The sequence below is a fragment of the Lepus europaeus genome, chromosome 6 (genome assembly GCF_033115175.1).
Source record: "Lepus europaeus isolate LE1 chromosome 6, mLepTim1.pri, whole genome shotgun sequence".
NCBI lineage: Eukaryota > Metazoa > Chordata > Mammalia > Lagomorpha > Leporidae > Lepus > Lepus europaeus.
Genome location: NC_084832.1, coordinates 17,938,076 through 17,962,402, shown reverse-complemented (window position 1 = coordinate 17,962,402; position 24,327 = coordinate 17,938,076). Strand labels below are relative to the sequence as shown.

General features: G+C 42.4%; 1 protein-coding gene across 1 annotated transcript in view; it reads left to right on the top strand.

Moving 5' to 3' along the window:
* The first annotated feature begins 2,090 nt into the window (after window positions 1–2,090).
* GPR180 (G protein-coupled receptor 180) overlaps window positions 2,091–24,327 on the top strand; it is a 32,087-nt gene continuing 9,850 nt past the window's right edge. The window contains exons 1-5 of the mRNA XM_062194027.1: window positions 2,091–2,243; window positions 6,534–6,692; window positions 13,707–13,907; window positions 20,336–20,516; window positions 20,661–20,710. Coding sequence (XP_062050011.1) covers window positions 2,099–2,243; window positions 6,534–6,692; window positions 13,707–13,907; window positions 20,336–20,516; window positions 20,661–20,710 — 736 coding nt within the window. The 5' untranslated portion in view covers window positions 2,091–2,098. The remainder of the gene's footprint in view (window positions 2,244–6,533; window positions 6,693–13,706; window positions 13,908–20,335; window positions 20,517–20,660; window positions 20,711–24,327) is intronic.

Here is a 24,327-nt window from a genome sequence, read left to right as displayed (position 1 = left end):
GGGCAACCGGGACAGAATCCGGCACCCCAACCGGGACTAGAACCCGGTGTGCCGGCACCGCAAGGGGAGGATTAGCCTGTTAAGCCACGGCGCCGGCCCAGGACCAATTTTATTTCCATCTTTGTGCAACCAGGAGTGTAGGATTTAGGCTAGAGAAGGCCACAAGAACATGGGCAGAGGATGAACCGGTTGACTCACTTGCGCTTGTTTTTCAGGGGATCTTTCAGGAAGCCTTATCTTACAACATGGTAGTCAGACGGGACCCCACACCACCACCACGGGCAAGGAAGCTTGCAAGAGATCAGTCTGAGTCAGATTTCTGAATGAAGATGTGCTTTGCTAGAGCAGCAAATGCCCCTTTGCTCTCCCTTTTCTACATTCGGGGAACTCCCCTAATCCTTGTATAAAAGCCCTAGCCAACTGTGGGGGGCAGATTTCTTTAGGGAACTATTCCTTCCCACTTTCTCTTTTATTTGTCAAAAGTAAATAAAGCTTTTGGTTCTGAGGAACTCTTGCTTCAGGCTGATCACTTGGTGATACCTCAAGTGAAAAGACTCCAATTGAATAACACTTGGTTTACAATTACCACTGTCCAAAGAAAACCTTTAGATAAAGTGAGCAGGGTTTACTTGTGCAAAGAACAACTCATGACCTGGGCAGCACTCAGAATCAGGAGAGGTTCAGAGCTCTGACCAACAACCTGGCAGGCAGTATTAATAGCCAAAAAGGAAGTGTCCTTCAGACACAGCTTGGTTAATTATTCCTCATCAGCGAGATACTGAAACTGCCGAGTATATGATAGGAGGTACTCCTTCAAGAGTTCTTTTCTAAACAGTGAAGTCTGTTGTGAGAACTTACTTGCATGTTATAAAAGCTCATTGAATGAAAATAATCTATATCTGTTTATTCATGAAGTAATTTTGACCTCCTACTTACATCAAGATAGGCATAGTTTCTGACCAACTGGAGCTTACAACACAGTGGAGGATTCACAAAAATTCGCCTTTACGGTACGTCCTGGGCTCTGCCCTGCTAGGGAAGTAATGGAATCTCAGGCCGGGGGCATCAAACACAGACTTGAAGATTGGAAAGAGGTTTCTTTTATCTTGGGAATGAGGAGTAAAGAAAAGCGAGGTAACGTGAGGCTAAGTGGTAGGATGAGCAGAAGTATTGCAGCCAGGGGGCTCTGCAAGTGATCCGGGCTAGAGGTGAAGCTTTGGGTGTTCAGCGAACCGGCAGTGGTAAGGGTGGGGATTTGTGCACTGCGGGCAACAGAGAGTGGTAAAGGGAAGTGAGGCATCAAATTGCGATTCCTGCATCTTTCCGTGGCTCTGAGGTAAAGATGGACTGTGGACAGGTAGGAAGAAGACTAGACCGGGCTGGTCGTCATAGGCCGTGTAGGTGACGGTGTGAGTCGGACTGTGGCTGCCACTTTCTGCCATCACATTCATAATCGGGCCGACTGGCTGTGAAGGCGTCAGGGGGTGGTTACAGGGATTCCCAGATGCCTGGCCTGCTGGGCGCTGCGATTCACGAAGACAGGGGACCTAGGAGGAAAAAATGCGTACGTTAGGGCATGGAAAGTGTCTGAGTCACTACAGTGGACGAGCCAGTGGGAGGCACCAAGGAGGAAAGTGAGCAAAAACGTGGTTCTCCCTTTGAGGGAGTTTCCCTCTCTGGACCAGAAATGGTCCTGTCAAGAGTTGTTCAGTTATCTCTGACACCCACACAGCGCTCAAAGGCCTCACGCACCCGGGCCAGGGCGTCCGCGCATGCGCAATGACAGGACGCGCAGGGGCAACCAGGGCGATCACTTTTCCGTAACCTGAAGCAACATCCTCCCGATTCTCCATTAAAAAAAGGCGGGAACTAGCCCGAAGGCTGGGGAGTGATGGGACGCGTGGATCTCCAAGTCCCGCCCTCTCCGAACCCTGATTGGTGGATATCCTTAGCTCTTGGCCAAGGGGATCGTGTCATTGGTTCTTAGTCTCCTAAGGCGGGGTCCGCCGCACCGGCTCCGCCTCCTCCCAGCTGCCGACGTGGGGCCGGCGGCCGCAGGCGGTTAGGGGCCGGGGTGGGTGCGGAGCGGGAGGTGGGGATGGGGCCGGTGCGGCTGCTGGCAGTAGCCCTCACCTGCTGCTGGTGGCCGCAGGGCAGCCAGAGTAAGACCCTAAGGGGCAGCTTCAGCAGCGCCGCGGCCCGAGACGCTCAGGGCCAGAGCATCGGCCACTTCCAGTTCCACGGTAGGTCCGGGGGCGGGGAGAGGGAGGAAGGCTCGCGGGCCCGTCCTGCCTGCGGGGCCCGCGGCCGCCCCTCCCCGCCTCCCGGCGGCGCCCAGCCCCTCCCTGCCACGTCGGGCCGCGCCGGCGACCCGGGCGGCCTCACCTGGGCCCCTCCGCGGCCGCCCGGGCTCTGGGGCGCGTCCTCAGCCGCGCGCACCCTGCTGCTTGCCAGGCCCCGCGCTGCCCCTGTGGCGATCAGGCTGGACCCAGTGTCCCTCTCCCCAGCCCCTCCCGTGCAAACGACTGCACAGAGTCTGCTCCGCGAGCCTGCCCCCCGGGTCCGCCGTGGGCGCACACTCCTGGCTCGGCCACACTGCAAACACTGACGTGCTGTCCACAGGGAGGAGCCCGGGAACTTCGATTTCCTGGGGTCTGTGTGCTTCTAAGACCGACTCGATCCAGACGACAGCAGCAGGGTTCTAGAAACCAAGCAGAACACCGGAGCGTGTGGCTTCCATTCCTGCAGGGACAGTGTGGTTACTGGGACAGGGTGCTGTGGACGGACTGTGCACCAGGAGGCCTAGAATCCGGCTGACAGAGATGCGTGTTGAGAGTGACCCGCTTCGTGATTCTGGCCCTTATGGAACCAGAGCTGCCTTAGACGCTAACGTTATGGTCTCCCTCAACAATCAGTAGTTACATCTCGAATGAATGAGTTCGGAGTTCATTCTTACTTTTTGCCTCATCAGTGTGCATCCCGCAAAGTTAAATGTTTTTCTTGGTACTAATATTCTATTTCCAATGATTATTTTCCTTGGTGAAGCAAGGATCTCTGGTTTATTGTCTTTTAAAGATGCAGCCACGAAGATCAGAACACTGGCCTGAAAAGAATTCATAAGAGAAGATAATAGAAACCGGAAGTGATTGGGGTGTAGGAAGGGAATTTGAAGTATTGGAAACTGCAGAATTGATGGTATAAATAAAGGAAGGGAAACCAGATTTTTTTTAATCTGAAATTGTTAAAATAGGAAAGGAATGCAGCTTAGTTTTCCAGAATCCCACGTGGACTATACCTCGGGTGAATGAAGACGAAACACTGGACACAGTTTTATTTTGACTTTTTGTCAGCGTTTTCACTTTTATAATCAACTGTCACAATACTGTATAGACAGTGATAGTAATCTCACGGGAATAAGTGACACAATCTGACAGTGTTGGGAAGTCTGGGATGTGTGGCAACCATGACATGGGTTATTCAAAATGCCCAGCAGAGAGACTTAGAGGTCCCTGGCAGTTCATGATTACTACCAAACATTTAAGGACACTCCATTAAGTTAATGCAAGGCACCAGCATTGTGGCACAGTGGGTTAGGCTGCTGCTTGCAACACTGGCATCCCATATCGGAGTGCTGCTTCAAGTCCCACCTACTCTGCATCTGATCCAGCTTCCTGCTAATGTTCCTGGGAAGGCAGTCTAAGATGCTTCAGCCTGGCTCATACATAGCTGTTGTGGTTATTTGGGGAGTGAACCAGTAGGTGGAAGACTCTCTTCCTCTGTCTTGCACTCTCTATCCCCTCTCTCTGTCACTCAGCCTTTCAAATAAATAAATGAATCTTTTTTAAAAGAAAAGTTTCTGAGAAATAGAATTAAGTAAGTTTTTTGGGAGGCCAAAATCACCTGCAATGCTGGCATCCCATGTGGCAGCCAGTTTGAGACCCAGCTGCTCTATTTCCAATCCAGCTCTCTGCTGTGGCCTGGGGAAGTAGTAGAAGATGACCCAAGTCCTTGGGCCCCTGCACCCACGTGGGAGACCTGGAAGAAACTCCTGGCTTCAGATAGGCCCAGTTCTGGCTGTTGTGGCCATTTAGAGAGTGAACCAGTGGATGAAAAAACACTCTGTCTCTGCCTCTCTGTAACTCTGCCTTTCAAATAAATAAATAAATAAATCTTTAAAAAAAATAAATATTTTGGTGCAAGTTTTTTTTCTTAATATTTTATTTACTTATTTGAGAGGTAGAGTTATAGGCAGAGAGAGGGAGAGACAGAGAAAAAGGTCTTCCATCCACTGGTCCACTCCCCAAATGGCCACAACGCTGGAGCTGGACCAATCTGAAGCCAGGAGCTGGGACCTTATTCTGGGTCTCCCATGCAGGTGCAGGGGCCCAAGGCCTTGGGCCATCTTCCACTTCTTTGTCAGCCCATAAGCAGAGAGCTGGATCAGAAGAGAAACAACCAGGACACAACTGGCACCCATATGGGATGCCAGCACCATAGGTGGAGGCTTAACCTGCTGTGCCATAGAGTAAGCTTCTGTGCAAAAATTCTTAAACTCTGTGTGTACAGAGAAGAGAAACATACTAAATTCAGATTTCACAAGACAGATTGAGGATGTGGTGTTAGAAGTAAATTATTCCTCATATATAGAATTATACTCATTTATATAACAGACATATAGACCTATATATTTAGTTACTACCAACTTTCAGTGAATTCCAACTCAGTAAAATAATACTAAAACAATACTGAAATGATGAATTCTGACTCATACAATTTAAGATGTTAACGGAGTCTTAGAGTTGCTTTTAAGGCTGTTGTTAGTTGTGATCGATTTGTGTAAGAGACTTAGGCATTCTTTGTCATAGACTTTTAAATTCATTTAAAATGTTCAAGTAATTATTGTAATGAAAGAAAACAAATCAGAAGACAGAGAATTGAAAACAGAATCCCTTTCCCTGGAGACAACTACTCTTTGCTGCTTTTGATCTGGGCCTTAAACGTAGCTGTTGTGTGCAAGTGGGCCTGTTCTTTTTTTCCACAGTATACATTGTTCTCAAAGTCCTTTTGTAAAAGTCACAGATATAAAATTTTGTTTCAGGTATAAAATGTCTTCCCCAAACCACATTTACTTAAATTTTTTTGCTATTACCTATACTTTTTTTATATTAAAAATATAATAGTAGGCCGGCACCACGGCTCAAAAAGGCTAATCCTCCGCCTGCAGCGCCGGCACACCAGGTTCTAGTCCCGGTTGCCCCTCTTCCAGGCCAGCTCTCTGCTATGGCCCGGGAGTGCAGTGGAGGATGGCCCAAGTGCTTGGGCCCTGCACCCGCTTGGGAGACCAGGAGAAGCACCTGGCTCCTGGCTTCAGATCAGTGCGGTACGCCGGCCGCTGCGGCCATTGGAGGGTGAACCAACGGCAAAAAGGAAGACCTTTGGCCGGCGCCGTGGCTCACTAGGCTAATCCTCCGCCTTGCGGCGCCGGCACACCGGGTTCTAGTCCCGGTCGGGGCACCGATCCTGTCCCGGTTGCCCCTCTTCCAGGCCAGCTCTCTGCTGTGGCCAGGGAGTGCAGTGGAGGATGGCCCAAGTCCTTGGGCCCCGCACCCCATGGGAGACCAGGATAAGTACCTGGCTCCTGCCATCGGATCAGCGCGGTGCGCCGGCCGCAGCGCGCCTACCGCGGCGGCCATTGGAGGGTGAACCAACGGCAAAAGGAAGACCTTTCTCTCTGTCTCTCTCTCACTGTCCACTCTGCCTGTCAAAAAAAAAAAAAAAAAAAAAAAGGAAGACCTTTCTCTCTGTCTCTCTCTCACTGTCCACTCTGCCTGTCAAAAATAAATAAATAAATAATAGTGGCAATGTTACATTATAAAACAAACTTTGGTAGGAAATGTGTATAGATTATTTCTGATAAACATAAAAGACATGAGTCATTTCTGTGAAATGCAGCAGAAATTTTATTAGTGACCTTCCAGATGATAGTTAGAGAACTGGTAACTGGCATCAGCTGAATTATAAAGAAACACAACATTAATTTGACTGATCGCATGGTTTGCACTTGAATGTGATGGTCATTCTAACATGATTTACTTAATTGGATTTTTAAGAGAAACTATGCTTTAAACATGTATTTATTTTCATTTTATTTGAAAGACTGAGAGACAGATCTTTGATCCACTGGTTCACTTCCCAAATGCCCACAGCAGCCAGGGCTGGACCTGGCTTAAGCAAGGAGCCCAGAATTCAGTCTAGGTCTCCAATAGGCATGGCAGGGACCCAAGTAATTGAGCCATCATTTCCTGTCCCCCAAGATATGCACTAGCAGGAAGCTTGATCAGAAGTGGAGGAGCTGGGACTCCTGTGATTCGGGATGTAGGTATCCCCAGCAGCATGTTAATCACTATGTCAAATGTTCACCCCAAAAAACTGCCATTTAATTTCCTGTGTTGATAAGTAAGGTGTTGAATTGCCTTACCATCTCAGCTCCATACAAGATCAAACTTACTGATGTTTTTTGTTTTGATGCCAAGGTGACCATGCTCTCCTGTGTGTCAGAATCAACAACATAGCAGTAGCTGTAGGAAAAGAAGCTAAACTTTACCTGTTCCAAGCCCAGGAATGGCTGAAGCTGCAGGAAAGCAGTCATGATTACAGCTGTCATGAAAAATTATCCAGAGCCCAATTGACAAGTGAGTATATCCTTTCTTCTTTGACCATTAAATATATGTATTTTTAATGTTAACGTATAGTGTAGTCCATTTGTGCATTCCAGTTTGTTCCATGATAGTATGTATTACACTTTGATGACACTTTGTCTAGTGTGTTCTATGCTGGATTTTAAGTAAACTGTTGCAAAAGAATACTTCCCCCCCCTCTTTATTCAAATTTTTTTGGAAAAAAAAGTCTAGATCATTTATGAAGGGATCCTTTCCTTCATTCACGCTTCTACACTTTGCATCTTTCGTGCCAATATCCAGATACATTTTGACCCAGTGGTGGTGTACAGTAGCCATAACATCTTCCAGCAATGAGCTAAATGCTAAACATATATCATCTCAGTTAATTGTGTGACTTAGCCCAAGTGATGCTGTTTCATTGGGACGTGAGACTTAGTGAAATGAGACAAAGTGCTGAACCAGGACCACATCATTTGTGCACCTCTGGGTTTGCCTACTTTTATCCTAACCTAGTGGCTTGAAATTTTGATCTCATTCTTGTCAACAGTGTCCCATGCACTAGGGTTTTAGCTATTCAGAGTGAATGCAAAGAACAGGTACCATCTTACCCTTTGGAAGTGTAGTTGGTTGTAGGATATCTTGGCATTTTGGAGTATGCGTGAGATAATATGAGAGTTACTCTTTTCTCTTGTTGCCCCATTGTTCAGAGACTCATGTAGGCCGTGGAAGGCTCCACTTTTAGGAAAACACTCCCATTTCTAGACTTCCAGTCTTATTCTTAGCAGTTGTTTGCTTCCTTCATAAGACTATCAGAACAGGAATGAAAGTAGAGGGCCCGGATCCTTGCCACCTGCCCATCGTGAGGGCCCTTCCGCCAGGTCTGTGAGATGGCATCACGGAATGCTGAATGATCTCAGAGAGACAATTACCTGGAGTTATTTACTTCAACCTTGGATTTCAGAACTCTGAGATGTTTGTGCAGATGCTCATTTATCAGTTATCTTGTCCTTTCCACACCAATTTGCTCATCCAAATGTTCTACATATGTATAAAAGCTCAGGTCCTTTGGTTCCCAGCTCTAATAATGTCCAAACTGAACCCACTGCCACTTGCATTCAAACCTGGTTCTCTTCTGTTGTTCCCTGTTTCAGGAACCGGCACCTCCATCCACCCAATTAACAAGCAAGAAACCAAAGGAGACCTCTAACACTCCCCACTTTGACCTCTCTACCTACTTCCAATCTGTCAGTGGGTGTGAGATTTTGTGTATGAATGTCTCTTGAATTCATCTATTTTTCTTTCTCTCTAGCCCCCCATAGTTTCCCAAGCTGCTGTCATCTCATCGTACTGTTACAATAGTCTCCTAGCTGCCCAGTCTACAGTCATGCCAGCTCCCTTTTGTAACGAGCATGTCCCTTCTAAACAGCATGATCACATGTTATACTCAGCACACCCTGAAAACATCTGAGTGGTTTCTCACTCCTGTTAGCATACAGCAGGCCTCCTGGACCTGAGCAGCCAAGCCAGCACAGACTGGCTGCTGCTTGTCCCAGGCATGTTACAGCACTGCCCCCTCTCATTTCATTTTATTATTTATTTATTTATTTCATATTTATTATTTATTTCATGGGCCATTGCACATGTTCTCTGGCATCCTATTAAGGTAACACCTAAGTCTTTATAGCCTCTGGCTTTCCTGCAAAGCCCTGATCATAGTTACTACTTTATATTATATTTATTTATTATAAAATCAATCAAATAGAGCTACAGTAAGGCTCTTTTGGTCTGTTCATTGATTCATTCATTGAGTACTTGCATTATTTTGTGTACTGTGCTAGGCACTGGTGAGCTGTATCCTTAAGGCTGGTTACAGGTGATAGCAATGAATCGGATCAGTGAGAATAAATGTGGAGTTGCAATTGTGATAAGTATGATGAGTGCTAAATAGATGACACTGTAGAATGAGGATTTTTGGTACTTTCGTGCTTACTTATTTACTGATCATTTTAGAAAGAATAAGCATAGAACTCAGTGCTTGAGGGTTTTATTGGTTGGTTGGTTGCTTGTTTTTTGTTTGGCACCTCAAAGATGTTTTCTTTTTCCAATAAAATCTTGCAGGGCAGCTTTGAGTTGTAGTAATATTGGTTTGCCGTCTTGTATCGCATGGTCAGTGTTTTACCACATACTATCTACACTTGCAAATACGTCATTTGGTTTCAGTCATATTCCTGCATTCTCAGAGCTTCTGCATGGAGAGCCAGTACGGTACAATAGGAAGGCCACTAAAGTGAGAGTCAGTGCCAGTGACTTGTGACAAGGTCTTGTTGTCTTGGAGCCTCAGTTTTCTTCCCTGTACAATAGGCAAGTTGTACTAAGTTTCTTCAGCCTCCTCACAGTCCTACAGTGTGTGATTCTAAATAGAATTCTCTAGGATGCAGTCACTTATGGGTATATGAGTATAGCTTCATGAAACTTCTTGCTGCCATTGCTTTTATTGTTTTCCCTCTCTTCTATTCTGTTGATTGCAAGGGTATTCTTTTGAATTATGGAACAGAATATATCAAGAAACAGAAATTTTAGTGAAATAAAGAGTTTTGGGCTTGAAACCAAGTAATAAATACATATATAACACACACACATATATAAACATACACAGCTTTCTATATATTTCACCAATTCTTTTTCCAATAACAAATTCCAAATGTTAAGAACATCTCCTGTCTCCTTTATACGTTGGTCTTATTTATCTTATGCTACGATTTAGTAGCTTAGATGCATTGAGACAAAAAGTGTATTCCTAAATTCATGATGCTGTCATAGTGCCACATGTATGCAAATCCTTGTTAGAAGTATACTTCCTGGCTGTTAATGAGACTAAGAATTCATAGGCCTTGACCTGTTTGGTAATGAACCCATTAACTGTGCCCCGCTCCTATGTATGACCTTCCTGCTGCTGTGCACTGTACAAAGATGAGAAGATTTGTAAAGTCCCTAGTGTCAAATGTTGTGTGACTCCAAATTAATATTTAAGAATTTCCTTCTCAGTCTTTGTTTCTGATGTCATAAAGCATCAATTTTTTGAAAAACCCTAAAAACTATAGTTTTTTAAAAAAATTTATTTTATTTATTTGAAAGACAGAGTTACAGAGAGAGGTAGAGACAGAGAGAGAGGTCTTCCATCCGCTGGTTCACTCTCCAGATGGCTGCAATGGCCCAAGCTGCACTGATCCGAAGCCAGGAGCCAGGAGCCTTTTCCGGGTCTCCCACGTGGGTGCAGGGGCCCAAGGACTCAGGCCATCTTCTACTGCTTTCCCAGACCACAGCAGAGAGCTGGATTGGAAGAGGGGAAACCAGGACTTGAACAGGTGCCCATATGGAATGCCGGTGCTTCAGGCCAGTACTTTAACCCGCTGTACCACAGCGCCATCCCCAAAACTATAGGTTTTTAAAGCAAGCAAAGAAAACATTTAAAAGCACTAAAAATAATCTCTGTTTCTATCTAAGAAATATTTAACAAGCAAATTCAGAGAGGTTTGCTGTCAGATTATGGGAGCTAAATGTGTATAGAAAACTTTTTGATATTTTTGCTTTACTATATATATATATATATATATATATATATAATTTCTTTTGTACACTTCGTAAATTTTATAAATCATTTAAGGGTGATAGTATTATTTTGTGTATGTTGGTTAGCAGTGATCATTTGCTTCTTTAATGTGATTGGGCAATTAGCAATTCAGCAGCATTTGCTGCAATTCAAGTTTGTTACTATTTGAGGTACTAATTACACCAGCACAGAATATGTGTGCTGTGCTGTAGTCTTTTGTCTCAAAAACAATGAACGCAGTTTTGTCAAGAGGCTTGTTGAAAAAGACAGCGAAACAAAGATTGAAGGCTAGTACAACTTCCTGAAGCACACTTCTGTTTATGTTTTATGTAAATACACATAGTTTAAGGTGCAACATGAGAAAGTGTATTGATGAAAATGTAATGGTGACTTTTATATTATTTTTCTAAGAGAAAAAGTATAAATGATAAGACAGCAACACAGTAAAGACTTTAGATAATGAAGTTCCATTTAAGTAATTGAAAATTGTACTTTTAAACAGTCTTATTTTTTTTAAAGTTTTCTTTTTTTTATTTTCTTTCTTTTTTTATTTTTTGACAGGCAGAGTGGACAGTGAGAGAGAGAGACAGAAAGGTCTTCCTTTGCCGTTGGTTCACCCTCCAATGGCCGCCACGGCCGGTGCACCGCACTGATCTGAAGCCAGGAGCCAGGTGCTTCCTCCTGGTCTCCCATGCGGGTGCAGGGCCCAAGCACTTGGGCCATCCTCCACTGCACTCCCAGGCCACAGCAGAGAGCTGGACTGGAAGAGAGGCAACCGGGACAGAATCCGGCGCCGCAAGGCGGAGGATTAGCCTATTGAGCTGCAGCGCCGGCCTAAATAGTCTTATTTCTGAACCATTTATTGATTATGTATCAAATCTTTAAGATATTCAGATAGTCAACAGAAACTATAGTCTTTGCTACACTTTCCCAGAAACTGTATATTAAATATAATAATAATAATAATAATAATAATATAAATGTCAGTGAACTTAACAATAGCCAATAAAAGCAATGTTGTGCTGGTGCTACTCTAATCATCTTGTTCAGTATAACTTTTTTGTTTTTTTGAAAGGAAGCATTACAGAGTTGGGGGAGAGAAAAAGAGAGATCATCTCTTTTTCTGTGGGTTCATTCCTCAAATATCTACAACAGCAAGGGCTGGGCCAGGTCAAAGCCAAGAACTTGGAACTCTATCCAGATCTCTCATGTGGGTAGCAGAGGCCCAAGCACTTGGGCCATCCTTTCTGCTTCCCCAGATATATTAGCAGGGAGCTAGACTGGAAGTAGAGCAACCAGGACTCAAAGTGACCCATATGGAATGCTGGCATCTCAGGCGGGGCCTCAACCTGACTTCATTAAGCCACAACGCCAGCCACTAGTTTAACTATGAATGAATGAAATTCCCAGATGTAAAACCAAGGTCCACAGAATTTGAATCCAGATTAGATACATTTGTATCTCATTCATAAAGATCCTATAAATAACATTCTTCCAATTTTATATTAGGAAAATTTTCACACACAGGGAAGAGTTAAAAGTATAGTAACATTGTTAATACTTTGTTACATTTCCTGTTTGTATGGGTTTGTTTTGAATTGGACCCTATAAACATAATCTGTTGGTATTGTGAACAGTTTGCCCCTGTATGTCATCATACATCTAAGAGTAAGGACATTTTTTTCCATAAACTCAATACAATTATTATAAGTAGTAGTATACTTTCATTATGTCTTCTAAAGTCTATTCCATATGCACATTTCCAGTTACTCAAGAAGTGTCTTTTTTGTATAAGTGTTTTTCTACAGTTGAGGAAATGGACACCCCCTTTGCTGGCATGTTGTGGGAGCAGGCTTGCACTGGGAATTAGGCCAATTGTCATCTTGGGTTTTTTTATGGAATTAGATTGTCTCCACTCTGAGCCAGACATGGCAAGTGTCTTCATTTTACTATTGAAGAAGCAGGTGTAGAGAGGATGCCGTGTATTTGCTGATTTGCAAGGCTAAGACTTGTTCTAATTCTATAGCTCTTTTCATTTTCCCTAGAGTTTGAGACACTATATTCCCACAGTTTCATCACATTAGTCAGTGCCTCTTAAGCAGGATCCCATTTTAGATCTTAAGTATCTTTTAGTATTTCTTAAAAGGGAGTGTTAACCACCCTGTTTTAGAGAAAGGAAAAGGAGAGCCACAATAATTTAGCAAGTGCTCTATGACTGGGAGCGTGCAGGGTGGCTCGTACAGGTGGTTTAGTCCATGCATTAGCTTTTTCCTGTACTACCTGCATTGCCGATGAAAAAGATGGTATTGCTTCTGTAGCTTGCCCAAGGTCATAGCAAGTAGCCACTGAAGCCAGGATTCAGATAGAGATCTGTATGATGCCAACACTTTGGAGTTCTCTTCCCCACCTATTCTGTCCACTGCCTTGTGTATAGACCTTATCTAGTGTAATAACTCTTATATTCCTGTAATTTCTCTATTTCTACTACTTTTGGTACATATTTAAAAAACAGAAAAAGACTTTGGAAAAATCTTTTCAGTGTATTTGTTATTCATAGTTTTTAGATAAGATTTTCTAAGTCGAATGTTCCACTGTAAATTTAACTCAAAAATGTCACTGTGATTGTTGTACAACATTGTCAACATGCTTACTGCCACAGACTGTACACTTAAAAAGGATGCAGCAATGATTTTTTGTGTTGCATATATTTTTTTTTCTCTTTTTTTTTTTTTTTTTTTTTTTTGACAGGCAGAGTGGACAGTGAGAGAGAGAGAGACAGAGAGAAAGGTCTTCCTTTTGCCGTTGGTTCACCCTCCAATGGCCGCCGCGGTAGCGCGCTGCGGCCGGCGCACCGCGCTGATCCGATGGCAGGAGCCAGGTGTTTATCCTGGTCTCCCATGGGGTGCAGGGCCCAAGGGCTTGGGCCATCCTCCACTGCACTCCCTGGCCACAGCAGAGAGCTGGCCTGGAAGAGGGGCAACCGGGACAGGATCGGTGCCCCGACCGGGACTAGAACCCGGTGTGCCGGCGCCGCTAGGCGGAGGATTAGCCTATTGAGCCGCGGCGCCGGCTGTGTTGCATATATTTTACCATTGTGAAAAAAAACATTTAATGTCGCTAACCTACTTGGGAACTTTGAAAACATTTAAAATTAAAACTCAAAATTTTCAGCAAAACAGTTCTACTCATTTGTAGTGGTTCATAATATTTTGATAATAGTTCCTTTGGTTAAGATGCAGTATTTCTCTCTACTTTACAGTTTACCTGCCCTTGTCATGGTACTACATCAAGGTAGGATTTCTGAAGCAGTAAGAACTAAACAAAGGATTCCATCCTCAGATTGATTTTTATCTCTGAAACAATGAGCACCTTTGGGGGTTTTGCTTTGAAAGATACTGTTTTCTTTCTCTTTAAAGTGACCATGAACCAGAGTGAACGTAATATGACAGTGTCCCAGATTCCATCTCCACAAACGTGGCACGTGTTCTATGCAGACAAGTATACATGCAGAGTTGATGAGGAGAATTCGCAAGTGGAAGATATCCCATTTGAAATGGTGTTACTAAACCCAGATGCTGAAGGAAATCCGTTTGATCATTTTGGTGCTGGAGAATCAGGTAAGAAGTATTTAAATATATCCTAAACCCAGAAAAAGATTTATGTACAAATATCTTCATGTTATATTTTTAGAATTCCGAATTAAAAGTAGCCTATGTGTCCAACAGAAGAACAAAAACATTTACAAAAGTAGGCTTCTTATTCCTCACGGTGGAATCGTGTGGTTTTTCATTTCCTCTATACATTCTAAATCTTTGTTGTTTTTCTAATAACTCTGCATTATTTTCATCAACAGGAAAATGTTAATAAATTGAACAGTCTAAATTTGTAACCCAGTGAATGATTATGTGAGATTGGCAACTGCACTACTTGTCTGGCTATCCTGTCACTGGGTTTTTGAACAAAGACAGGAATTGCTGTCATTGAAGCTTGCAGCCACTTAGGAATGATCAAAGTCCATGATGCTTTGAGAATCAGATTTACTTCCTTATAGTGTTTCATCAAGGTTTTAGGTGACTATGTCCTATCCTGCTAAAGTGAGATTCCTAATCCCAACAGAAACAAATGTCTTCTTGTGATCATGATAAACATACTATAAAGTGTAACAGATTTCTAAATTAGCCTGGGGGCAGGATTTGTAGGCCATCTATCAGAGAAAAGTCCTGGGGCTGGCACTGTGGCATAGCAGATAAAGCTACTACCTGCTGTGCCAGCATCCCATATGAATGCTGGTTCAAGTCCCAGCTACTCCACTTCCTATCCAGCTCTCTGCTATGGCCTGGGAAAGCAATAGAAGATGGCCCAAGGCGTTGGGCCCCTGCAGCCCCATGGGAAACCCGGAAGAAGCTCCTGGCTCCTGGCTTCAGATCAGTGCAGCTCTGGCCATTGCAACCAACTGGGGAGTGAACCAGCAGATAGAAGAGCTCTCTCTCTCTCTGCCTCTCCTTCTCTCCCTATGTAACTCTGAATTTCAAGTAAATAAATAAATCTTTAAAAGAAAAAAAAAAGTCCTAGGGGTTTACCTCTTCATTACTTCACTGTTCTTTTGGACAAGAACAAATTCAGTTCTGTTGCACCTTACTGGCCTTGAAGGAGGGTGGATGGAGGTGAGACAGGAGGAAGGCCACTTTAGATTAAACCAAGTGTCAGGTTCAAAGTATAAATTTGTCACTTAGAAAAGCAATTCAATGAGCATGTGTTATAGATAATTTAATGTAAAAATAATACTTTATTAACTAATTTAATGTATAAAGGGATAAGCACTTAAAAAATCCTTTGGCTTCAAAAAGTTTGTACATAGTTACAGAGCTTAAGTGGTTCTTAAATTTAGAGTTTTTTTTTTTTTTAAGGTTTATTTATTTATTTGAAAGGCAGAGTTGCAGAGAGGTAAAGGCAAAAGGAGAGAGAGGTCTTCCACCCACTCATTCACTTCCCAGATGGCCGCAATGGCCAGAGCTGCGCTGATCTGAAGCCAGGAGCCAGGAGATTTTTCTGGGTCTCCCATGCAGGTGCAGGGGCCCAAGGGGTTGGGCCATTTTCTGCTGCTTTCCCAGGCCTTAGCAGAGAGCTAGATTGGAAATGGAACATCCAGGACTTGAACTGGTGCCCATATGGGATGCCAGCACTGCAGGTGGCAGCTTTACCTGCTACGCCACAGAGACAGCTGCTAGTGAGTTAATTTTAAAAGTCCTTTCTGTTTGCAGAACCATAACATAAGCTACTTGAGATATTTTTGAATGCAGGTGAACTTCAAGTTGAATTTCACTGATGATAACCTTGGGTCAGTGTAGATCATTATTGGAAGTTAATTTAGTCCTAGCATATCTTTTATCTTTGTTTAAAAAGATGTTGACATTTTTATCTCACACACATATTTTGAAAAGGCATGGAGTAAACCAGGTCTACTGATGGCATTAGTTGGCTTGAATGGTTAGACTGAATTGCTTTTAAGATCCGCTTTAACCATAAAACTTCATTATTTCCACCCCCAGTGACTTAGGTAGATTTGAACTGATGTGTGAGCCAAGCGTTGGCAGTCAATCAGAGCTCTGAAGTTGATTCTGAAGTGCAGAGACACTGGTCAAAAAGTCCCATGTGCTGTGGAACATGGTAGTTTTTTTTTTTTTTTTTTTTTATTTTATTTTTGACAGGCAGAGTGGACAGTGAGAGAGAGAGAGACAGAGAGAAAGGTCAGGGCCCAAGCACTTGGGCCATCCTCCACTGCACTCCCTGGCCACAGCAGAGAGCTGGCCTGGAAGAGGGGCAACCGGGACAGGATCGGTGCCCCGACCGGGACTAGAACCCGGTGTGCCGGCGCCGCAAGGCGGAGGATTAGCCTAGTGAGCCGCGGCGCCGGCCGGAACATGGTAGTTTTAAAGAGGCTTCGGAGGGGTTCTTCCTACTCTGTTGCCGTGGGCATGGAATTTGTTTCCAGGGAATAATCTCCAATTAGTTAACTTTAGAAATTTTTGCAAGTTTGTCTAATTATCTGCTCTGAGTAGAGAAAATTGATTTGCTATGCTTCTTACTGAGAATTGACTGCTGCCATATATTGAAGAGGTTTGAATTAGAATAATGTGCTATAAATTGCAACAATGTTACATGTTATTCTGGTTAAATTTTATAATTTGTTTTCTTTCAAGCCAATTATATATTTTATTTCTACCAGACTTTGGTTAATCTTCTATTTTAGAGTTGGTCTAAATTAAAAAAAAAAAAAAAAAAAAAGACAATAACAACAATGGAAAAAAAAAAAACTAAGGCAAATTTGATGTTACTTGAGAGAGTACTGAATAGAATTATAATGTATTAAGATAGGATAAAATGAAACTGCCTTTTAAAAAGATTAGAATCCTTGTTAACTGTATTTTTGCTCTTCTCAGAAGCCAAAACAAGCCCCCAGAATCCTGGGAGCATTATTTCCTAGAGGCATTCAGACTGGTTTTCATTGGCACAATATTACAGGCTCTACCACATCTGCCATCTCTTTCTCCTGCATGTCCTAGATAATGAGTTGGATCTCCCATTTAGCTCAGGAAACATGTTACTGGTAACACATTGGGATGCTTTTGGCTTAAAGTCTCAGAAAACCCCAATGTGATAGAAATGGATAATGAGAAAATTATTTTACACAAGATGTTCTGGGGCTCTTCTAAGGTAGTTTGTTTAGCATCTCTGCACCCTGCTACCCTCTGCCCATTAGCTTTGTCCTTAGCTTAGCCCCTTTTAGTTTGCAACTCACTGGGGTAGTTGTGGGCATCACGCCTTAAGTGACATGAAAACTCAGTATCTTTTACGAGTAAGGAAATGTTTCCCAGAAGCTCCTTGAGAAATTTCATTGGTCAGAACTGGGTCACATACACTTGTATAGCGTTGTAAGAAGAGTGTTAGCCAAAGGTGGTAGAGAGAAGACAAGGGTAGCCAATTCTGTCAAAAGAGTTGCTGGCAAGGATATTGAGGTTTGATTGATGGAGACCAATCCAGTTGTGTTGAGGCACTGGAAAGCTGGTGGCTACCGGGACCTAAGATAACGAGAATTGTGGACAGGCAGGAAGGTCTGTCCCCAATGTTGCTCCACATGGCCCAAGGACTCTTTCCCCTTTCCTGCCCTCTTTTCTCCCATCTCCCATCATGTAGCAGGGTTTGAATTTATTAAAGCTGACCTGCAAGTTATCTTCTACTTAATTTTCCCAGGGCTTCTTCCTATAAGCTTGCCTTGAAGTCTACACACTTCTTCATAAGTATTCAGCACCTGTTGCATACACATTTAAGAGTGTTTTTCTTCTTTAGTGCATATTAAGTTTAAGTAAGATTTAACATTTAGCGTCTACCTCTTTTAAAATTTGAGTTCAGGGGCTGGTGCTGTGGCATAGCGGGTAAGCTACCACCTGCATCGCTGGTATCCCATATGGGCGCCAGTTCATGACCCAGCTGCTCCTCTTCCGATCCAGCTCTCTGCTATGGTCTGGGAAAGCAGTAGAGGACTGCCCAAGTGTTTGGGCCCCTGCACCAGCATGGGAGATCCAGAAGCAGCTCCTGGCTCCTGGCTTTGGTTCAGCCTGGCTTTAGCTGTTGAGGCCATTATGGGAGTGAACCAGCAGATGGAAGACATTTCTCTCTGTCTCTCCCTCTCTCTGTAACTCTACCTCTCAGATAAATAAATAAAATCTTTTTAAAAAATTTAATTTCCAAGTGAACAAACTAAACATTGCTTTCTTCTTATGAGGCTGGTGGCAGAATAAAAGTAAAATTGATAGCTGAAGAGAAAAACCTAGGGGCTTTTTCTTTTTTTTTAGAGGTGGTTTATTTAAAAGAACACTCAGTGCAGAACCACCATTTTATCTTTGAAGTATTTGTGGACAGAGTTAGGGTAAGAATCTTTAGTCTAAAATTCAGTGAACAGAAGGTAGGACAAATGTCCTAGCTCAATATGTTTTACTATGTTATCTCAATATGATGATTTTCTGTGTTGGTTATAATATTTAATTACCTTGGAAGATACATTTAGCTTTGAATAATCCTAAAACACTGTTGTTGGTGGGACCTGTCTTTCCAGAGTTCCTGCCTCCTTTACTATTCTGATCCATTAGTCAGTCATCTGAAGGTTTTCTTTCCATGGTAGATTTGTAACCTGGTGGAGTTTGAAGCTTTATCTTGCAATAGATATTCTGTAAACTATTATTAAAAAAACTTAAATGAGTGCCAGGATTACTTAATGTTAAGAAGGAAAGATAAAAATTAAGATTCAAAACACAAAATAGCACAAGGAGTTACACTGACCCACGGTTGCTTATGTTTGTGTCTGTATTTCCCATCTTGTTCCAGTGCTATAATTATCTCAGGATTATGGTTCCATTATTCCTAAAGCTAGAATAGTTTTCTATGTAAGGAGTTTACAAAGAAAGTATATCCCTAGTATTATTTGATCTCTTCCTGAAATCTGAATGCTCTTTTTTTTTAACCAGCACAGGAAAAGTGAGCTGTCCATGTTTCTATACATAGAACAAGGGAGACACCCAGTGGCTGCAACACTTCCTGCTTTTTTTTTTTTTTTTCCAACCTTAACCGTGCCAAAAACATGATTGAGGTAGAACTATTTATTGACTACTTTTCCCACAGTTTTTATCTTCTGCATTGCTTTTCCAAAACTATTTTCCACATATTGGCAGTAGTCCTTCCCCTGCATGTTAACTGGAGTTTTCCACAGCTGGGAAATTGGAGCCGGTTCCGTGTTCGCTGCTGGAATAAAGGGATTGGAGGTTACTGTTCATCAGGAGAGACAGCTCCATTCATAGCCACTGTCACTGCACTCCAGTGTTAGAGAAAGCTTAGAAGCACTAATGTCAGGGACTGTCTTGAGAAGTAACCATGGAAATTTAAGCCTTAAAGTCAAAGCTAGCTTTCTGGCTTACTATAAAAAATTTCTAGAAAATGAATATGCAGTCAAAAGATTCCAGGTAAAGCAGAAAAAGTGTTTTGCATGAGATTACCTGAAAACTGCACTGAAAAGCTACTAATCGCAACAGGAGGCCCCTAAAATGGCAGGTGCCGTTTTTACCATCAGATCTGTACATTCTTACGGTGTTCGTATCTTTGCCAACCTACTCCCTTTGCTCGGTTGTAATTTCCGTTCACGCACAACAGACTTTGATCCCATCGTGGCCTGATTTCACTCTTCTGACCTGCCCTGCCTCCTCTACGTGCTGTGTGGTCTCAGTTCCTACCGTGGTTAGCCTAACTTATCTCTGAGCAGCAAGTGGTGTTGACCACTTGGATCCATAGCTGTCTGGTTAGGGATGAGCCAACTGTGGAGTGGGATCATGTGGCTTCCGTGGACTTTCCTCTGTGGCAAGAACTATGGAAGGGAGCTCAGACAGTAGCAGGTGTCTTGAAGAGTTGACCAAATGGAAATTGAAGGTAAAGGGACATCCCAGAGTAGTAGCTGTCTCCCGTGAGCTGTCTCTGGGTCACCCTGAGGCTCACCAAGGTACAGATGCTGGACTGCACTCACAGTTTCTGATTCAGTAGATCTGAGGGAAGAGGGCTAAGAACTTGCATTTATAACAAGTCACCTAGTGATGCCGTGGCCCTTGGAGAAACATTGTCGGGATATTGATGGAACTTCTTACAAAAGAAATCCACTGTGGGGGTAAAGTGTGTATCTGACAGAACATTCACATCATGGTTTTCATTTACTGCTTTCAAACAAAACTGATTTTATGTTGAGTCCTTGGGCTTCCCTGATCACTCTGCTTTTTTGTTTGTTTCAAAAGATTGTCTCTGCCTTCTTATAGTTAAAATTTGTGCTCCAAAGTGAAAATTGTTTCTGTTTTAATAATTCTTTGTTGTTGTTTTTGTTTACAAAAGTAAATTCTATGACTCCAATTGAAAAACAAGTAGAAATATATCGACAGGAAGATGTGAAAGCAACCCAACTCTACAACTGGCTGTGTTTTACTGAAGCAAACTCCCTCTCTTCTCTTCACAGGGTTACATGAGTTCTTTTTCCTCCTAGTCCTAGTGTACTTTGTGATTGCTTGCATTTATGCTCAATCATTGTGGCAGGCTATTAAGAAAGGAGGACCCATGCACATGATTTTAAAGGTCTTGACAACTGCACTGCTGTTGCAAGCTGGTTCAGCTTTAGCTAATTACATTCATTTCTCCAGGTAACTCAAAACCACTACCACTGTGTTCATCATTACATCTAATTAATCCTAATTAGTCCACCAAAATTATGCTTGCTTTGATTATGAACAATTTTCCCCCTGTGTTTGTAATTTACACTAATACTGTCCTCTTTAATTCCTCAGTTACTCCAAAGACGGAATCGGGGTACCTTTCATGGGAAGCTTGGCAGAATGTGAGTATCTCTCTCAAAACTATTTAAACATGAACTTACTCTATGCTTCTTGCTTGTTTCCTTTTTTTCTTAAATTACATTTTTGTCATAGTACAATTTTTCTGCGCAAAGTTGGTTAGAATTCAGCTGAAAACAGGATTATAGATGTAGTTCACATCTGTTCTATATAGTTTCTTTTTATTGATAGATAATGTGTGCGGCTCTTACTTTTTTAGAGCATATTTATATACTTTCTCATTTTATCCCTCAATGAAAAGTAAGTCTTTTTATCCTGTTTTGCCATTGAAACGCTAGTCTCCTGGAGCAGGTGGTTGGTTGGTTAGTGGTTAGAACACTTGCACCCCATCTTGCAGGGCCTAGGTTTGAGTCCTGTCTCCATTTCTAATTCTGGTTTCCTGATAATGCTCTCCCTGGGAGGCAGCAGGTGATGGCTTGAGTGACATTTGGATCCCTGTCACTCACGTGGGAGATCTGGATTGCATTCTCAGGTCCCAGCTTCAGTCTGGCCATCCCTGGCTGTTACAGGCATTTGGGGAGCTAACTGGTAGATGGGTGTTCTCCCTCTTTTTCTCTTTGTCTCTCTAAAAACAAAGAATCTGAGCTCAGTGACATGAAGCACATTTCCAGTGTCAGCCACTGAGGTGGCGAACCAGACTCAGACCCAAAATTTATGCCACCAGAGCTGAAGTTTTTTCCCCTATTTTATTGCATTTTCCGTTACACACTTATTCTCTGTTTCTGACTAAAACCTATAGCATACACTCATAATTGAGCTAACCCCACATTTTTACTCTTCTGTTGATAATAGGAACTCTGATGGAGTAATTTTTAAGTTATATATGATAGGCACAAATCATCCTATAATCATGATATTTCAAAGAGAACTTCAGAGACATCAAGTTGTATGGCATTCTTAAGCCTGGAAAACTAATTTTTTTTTATTTATTTTTTATTTTTTGACAGGCAGAGTGGACAGTGAGAGAGAGAGACAAAGAGAAAGGTCTTCCTTTTTGCCGTTGGTTCACCCTCCAATGGCTGCCGCGGTCAGCGTGCTGCTGCCGGCGCACCACGCTGATCCAATGGCAGGAGCCAGGTGCTTCTCCTGGTCTCCCATGGGGTGCAGGGCCCAAGAACTTGGGCCATCCTCCACTGTACTCCCGGGCCACAGCAGAGAGCTGGCCTGGAAGAGGGGCAACCGGGACAGAATCCGGCGCCCCGACCGGGACTAGAACCCGGTGTGCCGGTGCCGCAAGGCAGAGGATTAGCCTAGTGAGCCACGGCGCCAGCTGAAAAACTACGTTTTTAATAAATTTATTTATTTATTTATTTGCATTTCATGAGTACAACTTTAGGAATATAGTAATTCTTCCTACCATACCCACCCTCCCACTCCTGCTCCCTCTCCCTCTCCCATTCCCAGTCCCATTCTCCACTAAGATCCATTTTCGATTAACTTCATACACAGAAGACCAACCTAATACTAAGTATTAAACAGTTTGCACCAAAAAAACCCAAACAACAACAACTATAAAACTGTTCCTCAACAGTCAAGACAAGGGCTGTTCAAAGTCATTGCATCTTGAAGTTAATTTCACTTTTTTTTAGAAACTAGATTAACTTTAATGAAACACCAAAAAATGATACATCTTTTGGGAGCACTTTGACATAGTTATAATACACTCTTTGAGGACTGAGGTCCTGCATGGGAAGTCAGTGCACAGTGACTCTTGTTGTTAATTTAACAATTAACACTCTTATGCATGACGTCAGTGATCATCCAAGGCTCTTGACTTAAGCTGCTTAGGCTATGGAAGCCTTTTGAATCCACAAACTCCGTCAGTATTTAGACAAGGAAGTGGAAGCAAAGTGGAAGTTCTCACTTCCCTCCAGAGAAAAGTACCTCCTTCTTTGATGACCACTTCTTTCCACCAAGGTCCTTCATGTAAGACATTGTCTGCCACAGTGTCTTGGCTTTCCATGCCTGAAACGCTCTAATGAGCTTTTCTGCCAGAGTCCTGGAAAACTATTGAATATTTGTTCTAAAAAGCAGATTCTGAATATGAAAATATTCAGGATTTACTTTTCTGTAGATTTTGATGCTTCTCCTCTAGCCTCCTCACTGTCTAATAGGATGTCTTGTGATACTATTGTGGGTCATCTTAGGGCCCACTCCTCTGGGGCTTGCTGCCTGAAACTTCATGAACCTTTTGTTTTCCCTGGGAAGAGGAAATGCACAGTTCATTTCCTTACCATGAAACAGGGGAGCTTATCCTCTCTGAACCATTTTCAGGAGCCCTGCCTCGCCTCTTTTCTTTCAGACAACTTGTGGGTGTTTAATAGAATAAGAATGTCAAAGCTGAACAGAGCCCTTAAAATCATTCAGGTCATGCATCTTAGATAAGGAAATTCAGGTCCAAAGAGGCAAAGAACTCAGAGCCATTACCATAATCAAAGATTGTTGACTTTTTGGGAATATCTGCTACATATAGAAATACTGTTTTATACTGTTGGGCATTTTCACTGAAAGTCAAAAAGTTGTGTTTTTTTTTTAACAACTGCAATAAGTCATTGTTGCTAGTTCTTGGTGGTTCCAACAACAAAAGGTTTTGTTAGTTAAGTGATTAAAATCCAAGACAGAATGGGGGTTTTGAGTCAACATATATCTGAGAGGATATAGCATTAGGTTTTTGGTTTGCAATTTTTGAATATAAAAATTATGTGCCGCAGATAATTTTCTGTTTCTATAAGAATATCCTTATGTAAAAGAAGTAAAAGTTATAAACATCAAAATTATGGGTGGCATTTTGAAGGAAGTTTTTATTTTGTTAATTTGTGATTACAAGTTTATTCTAAAATCCACCTCAAACTACACAGATGATAGAAAAAAAAAGTGATAAAATACTTTTTTAAAAAAATCAACAAATAGGAGCTTTAAAATAAAATACCCATGGAACTTGAATCATTTATAGGTGTTCTGGAAATGGTGAACTGTATACAGGCAGTTTTGTTGCATTCTTTCTAAAGCAAAAGCTGCCTGCTACTCTGCTCTGCAGTGTGGGCGGCAGCCACCTGGTGGCACATCACACTAATGCATGGAGCGGAGCGGCTCATCGGTGTGCAGGGTCTGGCGCTAAAGCCCACGTTATTGGTTGTTAGGGTGGGTGTGCATTTTCTGGTCTTGTTGTTTCTCATTCATAGTTTCAGAATACAACCCAGAAAGGACAGTGATAATATCCTTTGCATTGCCAAAATGATATTTAAAATTGTTTCTTCCAATAAGCAGTAAATTACAGAAAATACAATAATGTAGTTAGAAAAGCTAAGGAAAATAGCAAAGATATTTAAGGCTGGATTTGAAAGAGATGTGATATGGGCATGTCTGTATATTTTCAAATAGAAGAATTGCCATTTAAATGCTTTTATTAACATTTACAAGTCTTATGGCAAAATTTTAATTCTTTAAAATTGTACATGAAAATTTAAAATATGTTATCTCAAAAATGAAGGAAGGAGAGAGAGGAAAGGAGAGAGGAAGGGGGAATATCATTATATTCTTAGAATTATATCCACATCTGGCTAAAAAGCCCATGAGAGTATTTCAGGCATGGAAAGCCAAG